The sequence below is a fragment of the Megascapheus bottae genome, chromosome 14 (genome assembly GCF_031878675.1).
Source record: "Megascapheus bottae isolate mThoBot1 chromosome 14, mThoBot2.hap1, whole genome shotgun sequence".
Lineage (NCBI taxonomy): Eukaryota > Metazoa > Chordata > Mammalia > Rodentia > Geomyidae > Megascapheus > Megascapheus bottae.
This window is the reverse complement of record NC_143522.1, coordinates 43,399,781-43,413,486: the sequence shown is the minus strand read 5'-3', so window position 1 is coordinate 43,413,486 and position 13,706 is coordinate 43,399,781. Positions and strand designations below refer to the sequence as shown.

The following is a 13,706-nucleotide window of genomic DNA, read 5'->3' as shown; positions in this document are numbered from 1 at the left end:
CAGCACTAACTCAACAACCACAGCCCCAGAGCCGGCCTGCTTGCTTTCCTTCCTTCCTTCCTTCCTTCCTTCCTTCCTTCCTTCCTTCCTTCCTTCCTTCCTTCCTTCCTTCCTTCCTTCCTTCTTTTGTTCTAAGAGGTTCACAGGAATGAACTTCCAAGGATGTCTGCATGATTAGGGGAGCTAGACTTCTGTAGACCAAAATTTGTTGGGTTTTAAAAGTTGAGTCACTTGTTGGTGTTTTGTCTTGGCAAAAATTCTGTTACTCCAGTCAGTGTCATTGAGGACAAACCCATATCCTTTCTTTTCAGTCACTAACAAAGGAGTTGATTGCTGTAGAAACATCCAGCGGTATTTCTCAAAAGTAGGTAGTTGGAGTTTTCCAGAAAGTGAGTGTCTGTCAGCAAATCCATCTCCACTGACTACAGGGTAATAGAGGAATTGGAGGAGCTCCAAGTGGAGCCTGGGCAGCAGGGGCATGCAAGCACTTTTAGTGGCGAGTGCCTTGAAGGACTCTTAAGGAAGCTAAAACTATGAGCACACTATGGCAGCAAGCACTTGAGGGGCAGGGCGCAGGAAGAGGCTAGGAATCACTTGGAACAAATTTCAGCCACATGAATTAATGGGTGAAAAGGAAATGGAGCATCTGAGTGTGATACTAAGATGATGGCATGTGATCCTACCAAAATGTGTCCATAGATGTCACAGTGCTGATTTCAGGGGTAGCGAGAGATGTAGGGAAATGGGGTCAGACATGGAAAGATACTGAGCTGCTTTTCACATACCGTCAGGAACTCGGGCACAGAACTACAAGGAAAAGAACCTACGTTATCATGACTTCCATGGAGCCCTTGTGGCAGCAGACATGACTGGGGGTGTAGAGTTAGCTGTAGTGGCAGCCAGAGTTGGAGTTGTCTTTGGAGCCTAAGATTAGAATTCAGTCGACTGAGATAAAATTTAAACTGAAGTGGGAATTAAGGGTGGCCCAGGTGAGGATGAAGAAAGAACACAGCTACTGGGGGTGTGGGGAAATAGCCGCACGTGTTAGAATTTTTTTTTAAGGTTCTGGCATATCTAGACATTTTTATCAAAAAAAAATTTATTGGTCAAGTCTGGTGCTGACTGCTGTTCTAGCCATCACAAAACGCTAAATTTGTGGAATTGGAGCTTCCTACTGTTATCTGGAAATGGTGGGGAAGCTCAGCTTTTTATATTGTTTCCTAAAGTATATTGAAATAAAAAAGAAACTATTGCTACTAATATATATATATATATATATATATATATATATATATATATATATATATATATATATATATATTGGGGCTGGGAATTTGGCCTAGTGGTAAGAGTGCTTGCCTAGCATGCATGAAGAACCTGGGTTCGATTCCTTGGTACCACATACATAGAAAAAAGCTGGAAGTGGTACTGTGGCTCAAGTGGTAGCATTCTAGCCTTGAGAAAACCCAAGAACAGTGCTCAGGCCCTGAGTTCAGTCCCCACGATGACCAAAATTAAAAAAAATAATACTGTACAGGTGAAATACAAGAGGGCTTATGGTTACATAAGTCAGGTAATGGGTACATTAGTTCAAACTCTCTTTCCCCTGTTGACCCCCCTCCAACATAGTATCTAGTGTCTAGTATCTCTGCTAATTCGTTTGCCCTTAGTCCCACCATTTCTTTGCTTCTCTGTTACCCTCCCCAAATCAGACAAAGGATACAGAAATCAAAATCAGCAACAAAAGGAGGAAAAAGAAAACAAAAATAACTGCAAACAGTACAATTTTTTAAAAAAACAAACGTTTTTATTTCTTGGAGTTCATTTCAATAAGCATTTTACATGGTCATATGCACATAGATATTGAGCCCTTGTGATCCTCTCCTAAGAACATCCTCCTTGGTTCTCACTGTGTGAATGTTTAGAATCCTATTAATCATGTACAGGTGTATTTTTTTTGTGTGTTTTTTTTCTATCCATTGGGTTTGCTTGTAGTTTCATAGATTCTAATTATTACCAATGAAGGAAACCATACAACCTATGCTTCTTTGGGTCTGGTTTACTTTGCTTCATAAAAATTTTTCCAAGTCTTTGCATTTTCTTATGAATTGGGCAATGTCATTCTTTCAGATGGAAGCATAGAATTCCATCCTATATATTTCACATTTTGTTGATTCATTCATCCACTGAGGGGCATTTATGGTTGATTCCAAGTTTTAGCAGTGGTAAACAATACTGTAGTGAAATGGTTGTGCTGGTGGCTTTAGTGTGGCCTTGTTTGTGGTCAGTTGGATTAATTCTAGGGAGTAGGACGGCTAGGTTATAGGGAAGTTCTCTGATTAGTCTTTTAAGGAACCTCCATGATGCTTTCCAGAGTAGCTGAACAAATTTACACTCCCACCGACAGTGTAGTAATGTTTCTTTTTAGCCGCATCCCTGCCAGCATCTATTATTGTTAGTTTTCTTGATGTTGGCCATTCTAACTGGAGGGAGGTGGAATCTCAGTGTTGTCTTGATTTGCATTTCTTTAATGACCAGAGATGTTGAATATCGCTTCGTGGCCATTCTTTCTCCTTCTGAGAATTCTCTTTAAGTCGTTAGCCCATTTATCAGTTGGGTTATTGTTTCTTTGAGGGTTTGTTTTGGGGGGGTTAATTTATTTGAGCACTAACTATATTTAGATATGAAGACCTTGTCTGATACATGTTCTATTCTCTGGGCTTTCTGTTTATCTTGCTAGCTATGTCCTTTGCCATCCAAAAACTGTCCAGTTTGATGCAATCCCATGTATCTCTTTCTTTGATGTGTTGTGATTCTGGATCTTCACTTAGGAAGTTCTCATCTGTGCTAAGGAGTCCTACTGTTTCCTGTAGTATTTTCAGAGTATATCATCTTACATTGAGGTCTTTGGTATATTTGGAATTGATTTTGGTGCAGGGTGATATGTAAGGATATAACTTCAGTTTTCTGCACATGTATAACCAATTCTGCCAGCACCATTTGTTGAACAGGCTGTCTTCCATTCCGTGTTTTTGGCTCCCTTATCAAATATTAGGTGGCTAAAGGTCTGTGGGTTCATTTCTGGGTCTTCTGTGCCATGGTCCTCAGGCCTATTTTTGTGCCAGTACCAAGCTGTTTTTGCTACTATAGGATTGTAATAGAGTTTGAAGTTTGTAAGAGTTTGAACTAATAAAAATGAAAATATGATAATGGTACCTTTGGAGCCATGAGCTACATAGTTGTGAGGGTTTAATGGGTGGTACACAACAGAGGGTTTAGAACCGTCCCTGGTGCATTAGTGAGCATTAGCTATTGCATGCTACTTAGAACGTTCTGGAGGGAAGATTTCAACAGTCATTGTCTCATGGATGGATGTTTCTACCATGGGACTAATTCTACAGAGGAAATACTGGCAAAGCCATTTGTCGTATTTATTTTGTGTTCAGAATTGTTTTGAAAATAGTGAATTTTACTGAGAAAGCATCAAAGTTAGAGCCAGAAAGCTGGAGGTTTGAGTCCTTGATGAATCATTTCATGACTTTGTGAGTTTGGTTAAGTTTTCCTACGTTACTTACTCATTTATCTCTGAAACTAATCACAAGAGGGATGACAGCCCCGTTTTGTTTTGTTTTTTAAATCACCAATTAGTTAGCAAAAAGCTGGAATTGAAGCTGTGGCTCAAGTGATGTAACACGAAATTGAGCAAAAGAGCTGAAGGACAGTGCCCAAGCCCTGAATTCAACCCCTGCTATCAGTTTATACATACATGTACGTACACACACACACACACACACACACACACACGCACACACACACACACGTACTTTAAAAAAGAGGCTGTGCTGGATTTTTCTGTGGGTCATGGTGCTTGAACTCTGGGCCTGGGCACTGTCCCTGAGCTCTTCAGCTCAAGGCTACCACCCTACCCCTTGAGCCATACACTTCCCATTTTATGCTGGATATTTTTATTCCCTGAATGTGAACCTACTGAAAATAAGAACTTTTTTTTTTACAGGTCTGGGAGTGTGGCCTAGCAGTATAGTGCTTTGCCTAGCATGTAGGAAGCCCTGGGTTCGATTCCTTGGTACTGCATACACAGAAAATGTGGTGCTCTGGCCCAAGTGGTAGAGTGCTAGCCTTGAGAAAGCTCAAGGACAGTGTCTAAGCCCTGAATTCAAGCCCCATACTGGCAACAAAACAAAACAAAAACTTTTTACAGAATCAGCAAAGGAATCTATTCTGGAACTTAAATTTTGGATGCAGGTTTTATATTTAATAACTGAATATGGTCTGCACCTAGCCATCCAATACAGGTGAGTAGTATAGAGTCAGTTTTGCAAGGACTCCTTTCCCCATCCTGCCTGCCATTCTCTCTATAACACCTCTATTGTTTCCTTTCTGCCCCTGCAGCAAACACAGGCCCTGCCGCTCCAGTGAACCCTTGCTATGATGGAAGCCACACCTGTGACTCGACGGCACGGTGCCATGCGGGGACAGGTGCAGCCTACACGTGTGAGTGTGCATCTGGTTTCCAGGGAGACGGACGGAGTTGTGTGGGTAAGGCACTGCTGTACTCCTGTCACATGACCCTTGTTTTCACTTCATTTCTGAGTTATCTCTATGCCTTTATGGTCTCTGCGGATCTGTGATTCTATCAGCTGCTCACCTAGAGGTGTGACTTCAGCGGTAGAATATCTTTCTAGCAAGAGCAAGCCCTGTGTTCAAAACCCAGTACTGCCAATCAAGAAAAGGAAATCTTGTTTTGACTTCTAAGTCCCACCGAAGCATTACCATGCCGAGAAAACTGTGTCTTGTGTGTCTTGAGACTTTTCTCTTCTGACATACTTGAGCACTTTCCTGTTCTCATTCCTTCTTAGATGTAAATGAATGTGCAACTGGCTTCCATCGCTGTGGCCCCAACTCTGTGTGTATCAATTTGCTGGGAAGCTACAGGTGCGAATGCCGTAGTGGCTATGAGCTTGCTGGGGACCAGCGCTCTTGCACCCGTGAGTATCCGAGTCCTTCATCTTTTGCCACAATGGTGATGTATCCGGCTCTTTCCTTCATTTTCATTTCCACTTGTGCTGTGCAGAAGCTCAGCCATGTGAAAACTCACTACATGTCGATAGACTCAAGGTTCCTCTTCAGTTTTTCTCCGTAAGTTGGTTGTGCATCATGGTTTTCCTCCTTCTGGATATTTATGGTATTGAGTTACTGAGTTGGGATTTCTGGCTTCATGGTACAACACAAGATTGCAAGCCTCATGGAAACAAGCCAGCTCAGTTTGAAGAGGTAGATTTGTATTTCAGAGGAGCCTGTCCCGGGACAGCCTGGTAGTACACAGCTGTTAGTCACAGCACTGGGGAGACTGAGGCAAGAAGATTGGAGCTAGTAGAAACTGTGTGTGTGTGTGTGTGTGTGTGTGTGTGTGTGTGTGTGCGCGCGCGCGCATGTGCATGTGAGCGCAAACTCTACGTTGTTAAACGTTTTAATCAAATTTGGTCAGACGACTAATTTTCATGCATTGTGTTTTAAGTACCAATGGACACCAGTACCTCTCAAGCTTTGCTGTGCACATGAATGTTACAAGAGGACTCTCTCTCAGTTGAGATTCTGCCCTTGGTGGCACCCAGAACCTGTGTTCTTGAGAGTCTAAGGTCAGCTGCTGGTGCTCTGAGGACGAAGCCTCACTCACTCACAGGCCTGATCTCTTGGCTTGTCTTTGTTTTTCTTTGCAGTGATTGCCCCACCTCCCAACCCCTGTGAGGATGGCAGTCACACTTGTGCTCCCCCAGAACAGGCCCGGTGCATTCACCAGGGAGGGAGTGCTTTCAGCTGCGCCTGCCTGCCAGGTTACACTGGCAGTGGGCACCAGTGTTCTGGTAAGTACCTGTAGGTCAGACTTGAGCAAGATGGACTGTCGACTGTCATCTTGTTACCTTCCCCCCTCCCCCTCGGGTCAGGAACCATCTCTCTCCTTTGCCTCAGGTACCCTTGGAATTGGCAATAGAGAAAAGAGCTCTGTAGAATCTAAAGGGAGGGAGGCATTGCGTGATTTCTGTGGGCCTAGATTAGCCAGCACACATGGCTGTCCTGGGAGGAAATATCCCTTGTGTGAGTGACATTGCCAGCTTGTGGCCTTCTGATCCTGGGAGCTAGTAGAGGCTGCCCATGAAACACAGGGGGATGAGGAGGGGGAGAGGGAGGAGAAGGAGCTGGAACTGGAGCTGGAGCTGGAGCTGGAGCCTGTGCGATCTTGATCTGCTAAGAAGCTCATGGGAGCGAGGAGATGAAACCTGTTTTGTTGGGGGACAGGGAGGGTAAGGAGGAGGAGCACAGGAAGGGAGAAAGAGTGGGCAAATGAAGCCATGTTATATTCAGTGTATATTATGTAAAAATTGAACTGTGGGACAGAGTGAGGGAGAATGGTGGAAGAAGGGGTGACATTGATCAGGATACATTGTACTCATACTATGGCTTGTTGAATTGAAACCCCTTTGTATAACTACTTTTTCCTTTAAAGCTCCTGAGAGTGAGCACATAAGCTGAGTAGGTCCCTGGGAATGACAGATGGAAACAGCAAGTCTAAGAATGGGGGAAGGAGGGATTCTGCTTTCTAGTTTCTGTTCTCCTTTTCCATCCAAACTGCCATCTGCCATCCTCCCTTTCCACACTTACTTCACCGTAACTGTGTGTCACTGAGGTGAAACCAAATTTTAGTCTGTCAATGGCCAGGTGCATTTGGAAAGCCATTAGTGTTCAGGTAGCTCTGCTGCATAGCTCCTTTATTAAGGCACTACTGGTCTAGTTTCATGTACATACAGAAAGAGTTATGTCTAGTCCTATCAGCTTTGCATTATTTCTGACAAGTTTAAATTTGAATAATTAGTCCAGAGAGGAAGTTTTGAGATATAAGGTGTACATTAACATCTTTTTTATTTTTATCTCTAGTGTACCTTCTCTTCTCCCACCTCTCCCCCACTATCTGAAATGGGTATCTTTATTCTAGATGGGGGATGCCTTGTATATGAGTGGGGGTTAGGAAGAGATGTGCAGCCTAATAGTGGGAAATTATTTCCACTGTGCCCTTACTCTTGCGCCCATTCTCAGCTGTAAGAACATAGAATTCCTGGAGAGCAAACTGCTCCATAATGAAATTGCGTAATTAAACATCTGGCAGCTTGTAGCCAGGCACTAGTAGCTTACATCCATTGTCTTAGCTACAGGAGGCCGAGATCTGAGAATCAAGGTTCAAAGCCAGCCTGGAAAAGTCCCCGAGTCTTTTATCTCCAGTTAACCAGTAAGAAGTCAAAAGGGCAATTGTGGCTCAAGTGGTAGAGAGCCAGCCAGCCTTGAGTGAAAAATCAAAGGGATAGGGCCCAGGGACTGAATTCCATATCCCTACTAAAGAAAAGAAAAGAAAAGATGAAGATGCTTTGAAGGTATTTAATTCCTTAATCATCCATTTTAACATGAGTACTAGAAATGAATTGCAGCTTATATGTATTGTGTACAGTGCTTCTTTAATCTCTTCTAAAATCATTTTCTCTTTCTATTTGTCCTGCAAGACTTTGGTTCCCCTCTTTGCTCATGTTAAAACCCTGAAATTTTTGCATGCTTGGAATTTTAGGTTATTGCCTTTGGGGTTATTGTTGTTCTCTAAGTTTTGTCATTTGCAGTGGCCCCTACTTAATGTCTGGGCTCTCTACCCAGCTTTACTCTGGAACCCACAAACTTCAAAGCATGCTAGCTTCATCATTTGCTTTCCCAGTTATCAGTTATGGTAACAGATGACCTTGAAATGTAGTAACTTGAAATAAGATGCGTGAGTTACCTGCGCGTCAGGGACCTGGGCGTGGGGGAACTTGAGCTGTGAAGCAAGGCATCTGGCAGATGGAGCCACTGAAGACTTCATGGTGATGGCACCTTCCTGGGCATCAGTGGGCTTCGATGAGCATCTACACAACTGAACTGAGCACTTCTTAGTTCCTTTGTTGTCTGTTACCAGTCTCCCATTTCTTGCCACATGGACCTCTTTTTAATATAACAGCTTGCTTTATTAAAGCCAGTGAGACAAAAATCTGCCGTGAAGATGAATCATCATCTCAGACATGGCATCTCTTAGTGTGTGGCTTTCTTGTGTTGGTTATAAGCAAGCTACAACGGGGTGGGGGTTAGATGAGATCGTGTACGTGCCATGTTGTGTAGGGGTCAAGTAGCCTTTCCGATTGTGGGGCAGTCAAGATGGAATAGTCATTTTCCTAAAGACCTCCGATAAATTGGTCTCATCATGAAAGTAGCTGCCAGGATTTATTTATTTTTTGTTTGTTTATTGGCCATGGGGCTTAAACTCAGGGCCTGGGCACTGTCCCTAGTGCTCTACCACTCTGAGCCACAACTCCATTTCCGGTTTTCTGGTAGTTAATTGGAGCTAAGAGTCTTACAGAATTTCCTACCCAGGCTGGTTTTAAATAGTGATCTTCTGATCTCAGCTTTCTGAGTAGTTAGGATTGCAGGCATGAAGCAGCAACACTGGCTCCTTCAGAAATACTCATACCTGGAAGTAATACCAATACATGTATTAATGTATATGGGCGTGTGTGTGTGTGTGTGTGTGTGTGTGTGTGTGTGTGTGTGTGTGTATTTGTGAGCCAAGGATCTTTGGGAGAGCCCTGGTTGGTAGGATGTGTGCCTTCTTGAAATACACACATACTTTGATTCCATAGAGAGAGTATGAGCTTTTCTCCAGCCATAGCTTGTGGCTTCCTGAAAATCCACACTTTGATTTGGTTTCTCAGTCTGGTCTGAGTCACTTGCCTGAGGCTTTTATCCAAATAGACTTAAATTTCTCCAGCTTCCCTCCATCTGGGGAGATTTCAGCCCTGTGCTAGAGTGCATTAGATACTTCTCAGGCACATTTGTCCTTATGGATCTTCGTGACTTCTGGTGCAAGAACAGATTGTCTAGCATTGGAGCATTCATGGGGAAGGGCAAGTTTGGGTTGAGGACATCAGGATGGTCTGTTACCACAGTAGTCAGTGCCCAGTAGGGGAAGGACTGGAGCCGCTCACATTCTGCTCTCAGATTCTCTTTCTGTGTTCCTACTGTGGATGCTGAATGCTCATGGCCCTGGGGGTCGGGCGGGGGGGTACTCCACATGCCACAGGGGCACAACTAGCCGGGTGTGTGAATGAACAAGGTGGAGAGAGAGAGAGAGAGTGCATGCGTGCGTGCATGCAAGGGCCTGTGGGGCTCAGGGTGAGATCAAGATTAATTGGCTGCATGCAATTATACTGGGCTGAAAAGCAAATGGGTAGTGGGGGGCTGGAGTTCAGTGGCTGTTTCTAAGTATGTCCAGATGGTTCTTCTCATAGCTGAGGTAGGGAAGGATGGCATAGCATCAAAGTGTGAGCACTAGATGAAGCTCACATTTTCCAAACAGGTTTTTTAGGAGCTTGAGAGGTGAAAGAGAGGAGAGAAATGTGCTGGATAGAGCCCGTGTGGTAAAGGGGCTCTGCTGTTCCTCTAATGCCTTTGTCTTGATATCTAGCTCCCATTCATCCCTGAGCCTTCCTACCACTGACCAAGTAAATTGGAGTTCTGGGGCTTGAATTCAGGGTCTGGGTGCTGTTGCTGAGTTTTTTTGTTTTTTTTTTTTTCTTTCACAAGGCCTACCACTCTCCACTTGGGCCATCACTTTACTTCCACTTTTTTTTTTTTTTTGGACGATTAATTGGAAATAACGAGTCTCACAGTCTGTCCTGCCCGGGCCAGCTTTGAAACCTTCATCTTCCGATGTCAACACGTGAGAGCCACTGGCATCCTGCAAGGAAGCTTTCTTGTCGAGGGGCTGGAAGTCCTTCCACATCTGGTGAAATAGGGATGCATTTTCCTCCTTTAAGCAGAAGCCCTGGCTTCTGGAAAGCCCCCAGTGTTTGTGCTTCTGAGGGGACACCACCAATGGTTTTGAGCTTCAGCCCCGGATCTCCTGACTGGACTGGACTTTTCTATCATCACCTCTTAAAGTAAGGGATCTGGAACCCTCTCAAGCCTTGGGGTCAGAGATTTTGGAGGTGTGATACCTTCATCTCTCCAGGCAGGTTTCTGGTCTTTCTGGTCATTTCTAATAGTCTCTTATCTATATGACCATGGTGTCTGAGCTCCTCCTCTGGGGATGGCTGGTCTTAGAGATTTGGTCTGCATCCCTAGGCCATGGACTTTGCTGCCATCCAAGGCTTAGTAGATATGGGGAATCCCCTTTCCCTTGGTTTAAAAATAATCATCAGAAACTGTTCCCTGGGCTCAGAAATAGACCTCTCAGGAACTCCTGTTTCCTGCCATTGCCTGGGGTTCCTGTTACCATTAGAAGTACTTTTAGTAAGCATATGTTTTGTCAATAGCTTTAATTTCCTGCATTTGGCTGCATGGTAATTTTTACAGCCTTGGTTTTACAACCTGTTTTTTTTATAGCCTCTTCCAGGCCTAAGGAACAGGATTGTCACCAGTTTAGTCCACCTGGACATTTGCGTGTGCTTCCGAAGAAACAGCAAATCACAAGGCTAGTTAGAAATGCCAATACTGGTTGTTTTTTTCAGCAGTGAGGAGCTAATCAGAACACTTGGCTTATTTCTGGTCTTGCAGATGAGGTCACTGTTCCCTTTCTGTCTCGCCAGGTAAGATGTAGGTAATCAGGAAGGCCTGTTGCTCACCACTCTGGAAGAGCTTCTCTGGGTGGAGTTCTGCTTAGTTATATTGAACATTTAGGGCTCAGAAGAACTGATAGACATCCACTGATTTCCTGTGGCAGAAGATAAGCCGCATGCTGCTTTTCTGATTGCTACGACGCAGATTCCTCTGATGAAGAACCTGATGTGTAGTACCTTCTTTGTCCGTTAGGTGGTACCTAAGAAAGAAAATGTGGCTCCATAGTGCTGTGGCCAGAGCCAGGAGTGGGAGGGAAGGCGCTAACCCTAGGAAAACTTCATCTAGATCACGAGAGGTTGGGTAGAGAACCATCCCAGTCACATCTGATCGATTCTAGTGACCCTCCCGTTTCCCACGCTGAGGTCTTCTTCTAGGGGCTACCATATAGACCCAACTCAGACTTCCAGGTTTCTCATTGGTTATCCCATCATCTCTTCCCCCTCCCCCTGCACATATATTTGTTATTGCTGTTGTTTCACACCTATAATCCTAACTACTCAGGAGGCTGAGATCTGAGTATCACAGTTCAAAGCCAGCCCAGGCCAGAAAATCTATGAAACTCTTTTCTCCAGTTAAAAAAAAAAAAACAAAAACACAGTAGTGGAGCTATGGTTCAAACTGGTAGATCACTAGCCTTGAGTGAAAAGCTCAGGGGCAATGTCTAGGCCTCTAGTTCAAGCCCCATGACCAACGCCCCCCCACCAAAAAACAAACAAACAAAAACTAGTCATTGTAGATGTAATGAATGCTTTGTGTTGTTTTGTCAAGCCTAGATCTGACTTGGACCATTAATTTAACTTTTCTTTTTTAAAATCTCTGGAAGGCTTCCTTTCTTAAGACAGCATATCATATCAGTGGGTAGTTTTAACAATCTTAATAATCTTACTCCCAGAATTTTTTTTTAGGTGAGGGCCTGAGGCGAGTGACTACCTTTTGGCAGCATGGGCCAGTTGTAATAAATAACATAAAAATGTATATACATCTGCTTTGGTTGGAAGTGTGAGGATTTGTAGTTTTGAGAACTATGGTTATGTGAATCCTCAAGGTTATAATGTAGAGAGTGTGGAGGTTGCAATTGTTTGTATGCCTGACAAATTTAAGCTCGCTTTGTGTGTGTGTGTGTATGTGTGTGTGTGTGTGTGTGTGTGTGTGTCTGTGTGGTGTGTGTGCATTTTCATTTGGTCTTTTCCATCAAGGCTGGTGCTCTGGTGCTCTACTACTTAAGCCACAGTTTCACTTTTGGATTTTTGGTGATTAATTAGAGATGAGATTCTCAAAGAGTCTCCTGACTTACTAGGTGAGACTGACTGTGCTTCAACCTAGTTGGAAAAATGTTTGGGTCCTCATGGGGCCCTTGGCGTCTCTACATGAATGGTATAGGGAGACAGTGCCAACAATGCAGGGAATAAAAACCATTGTTGCCTATATTTATCTTTATTGTTGTAGTCCCAGAAGGAAATGAATGATTTATAGTCGAAAGGTTAGTTCAAAGGTAATAACATCCTGGAATTCACTGTAGATGAAAGGTCCCCTAGAAATATTCTACAGGACATTTTTATCTGTGAGTGACCACATGTTTGATTTCTCCACTGAAATTCATATATTAATTCACATGTCTCTGGATTTGGTTTTTCCTGGTAAGCATACCTCTAGGTTTCAGCATCGAAGCTCTTCTGTAGTTGACAGCTTGTTGATCCATGAGTATGGAGACTAGTCATTCACACAGGTTGTATCTGGAGGCTGTAGTCTCACCAGTTATGTGTTGTCATGCTCTTCCTCTTCCTCCCCTCTACAGATGTTGACGAATGTGCAGAAAACAGATGTCACCCTGCTGCTACCTGCTACAATACCCCTGGGTCTTTTTCCTGCCGTTGCCAACCTGGGTATCACGGGGACGGATTTCAGTGCTTACCGGGTAAGGGTCAGAGAGCCAGATTAGGCACATTAGACTCAGTTGCTTCCGTAGTATTTTTTTCTGTAGCTGCTCGCTTTTGAGTTAACCTAGTCTGAGGTTTTACTGGGTGGATTTTTGAGCTTCTGAATTTTCCCCTTCATTACTCCTGTTGCCTACTGTGACAAGTGATGTACATTCCTGAAAACCTCAAGTAGAACCCATCTCTCTTCCTACTTAGGGCAGCTCTGGTTTACTGGTTTACTGCACGAGTGATCTGCTTTGCCTCAGTGAATACTCTTCGGATAAAACATTGAGCAGAATCTTAATTAGCTGCTCAGTTAGTAGCTCACTAGGGCATCAATGGTAAACACTTCCTGCAGGGGACTAGATTAGCACAGAAAGGTATGGCTGACATCGACCTGGACCTTCTTAGAGCTTAACTCTGAGTCTCAAGGGACAAATGGAGTTTGACTTCTACCTAAATCTCAGTGGGATGTTGGGCAGATTCCATGGGTTGCTCCTCATGTTACCCAAGCCCCTAAGAGCTGAGGAGGCAGCGGCCTTACATTTTCATTTATCTAGAGAATTGAGGACACAAACTAAATACACGGGGGAGGGGGGCAGAGCTAAAGTAAGAATTTGTGACAGTAAAGTCCCATGGCCTTGCTATTTTTCCCCCGTGTTATGGTATCTTCCAATAGTAGAACAACATTTCTTAGCACAGAAGACTTTTGATGATGTCAGGTTAGAATAGCTATGTTACAGTAACTTTCTCATTCTTCTTCATGTCTCCTGTGCTCTGGTTCCGCAAGACTCTACCTCAAGTCTGAAACCCTGTGAACAGCAGCAGCGCTACGCGCAGGCTCAGTATGCCTACCCTGGGTCTCGGCTCCACATCCCCCAGTGTGATGATCAGGGCAACTTCCTGCCACTGCAGTGCCATGGCAACACTGGCTTCTGCTGGTGTGTGGATCCTAATGGTCACGAAGTCCCTGGCACCCAGACTCCACCTGGCTCCACCCCACCTCACTGCGGCCCACCACCAGGTGAGTCTCTTAGGAAAAACTGCATACCAGCCTGTGCAAGAGTCAGAATGGCACTGGTGAGG

At 44.1% G+C, this 13,706-nt stretch overlaps 1 protein-coding gene across 1 annotated transcript in view; it reads left to right on the top strand.

Moving 5' to 3' along the window:
• The window catches only part of Nid2 (nidogen 2), a 60,732-nt gene that overhangs the window by 34,541 nt on the left and 12,485 nt on the right, over positions 1–13,706 (top strand). Inside the window, exons 9-13 of the mRNA XM_090345094.1 lie at positions 4,411–4,557; positions 4,878–5,006; positions 5,739–5,882; positions 12,500–12,619; positions 13,411–13,644. Of these exons, the coding sequence (XP_090201220.1) occupies positions 4,411–4,557; positions 4,878–5,006; positions 5,739–5,882; positions 12,500–12,619; positions 13,411–13,644 (774 nt within the window). The remainder of the gene's footprint in view (positions 1–4,410; positions 4,558–4,877; positions 5,007–5,738; positions 5,883–12,499; positions 12,620–13,410; positions 13,645–13,706) is intronic.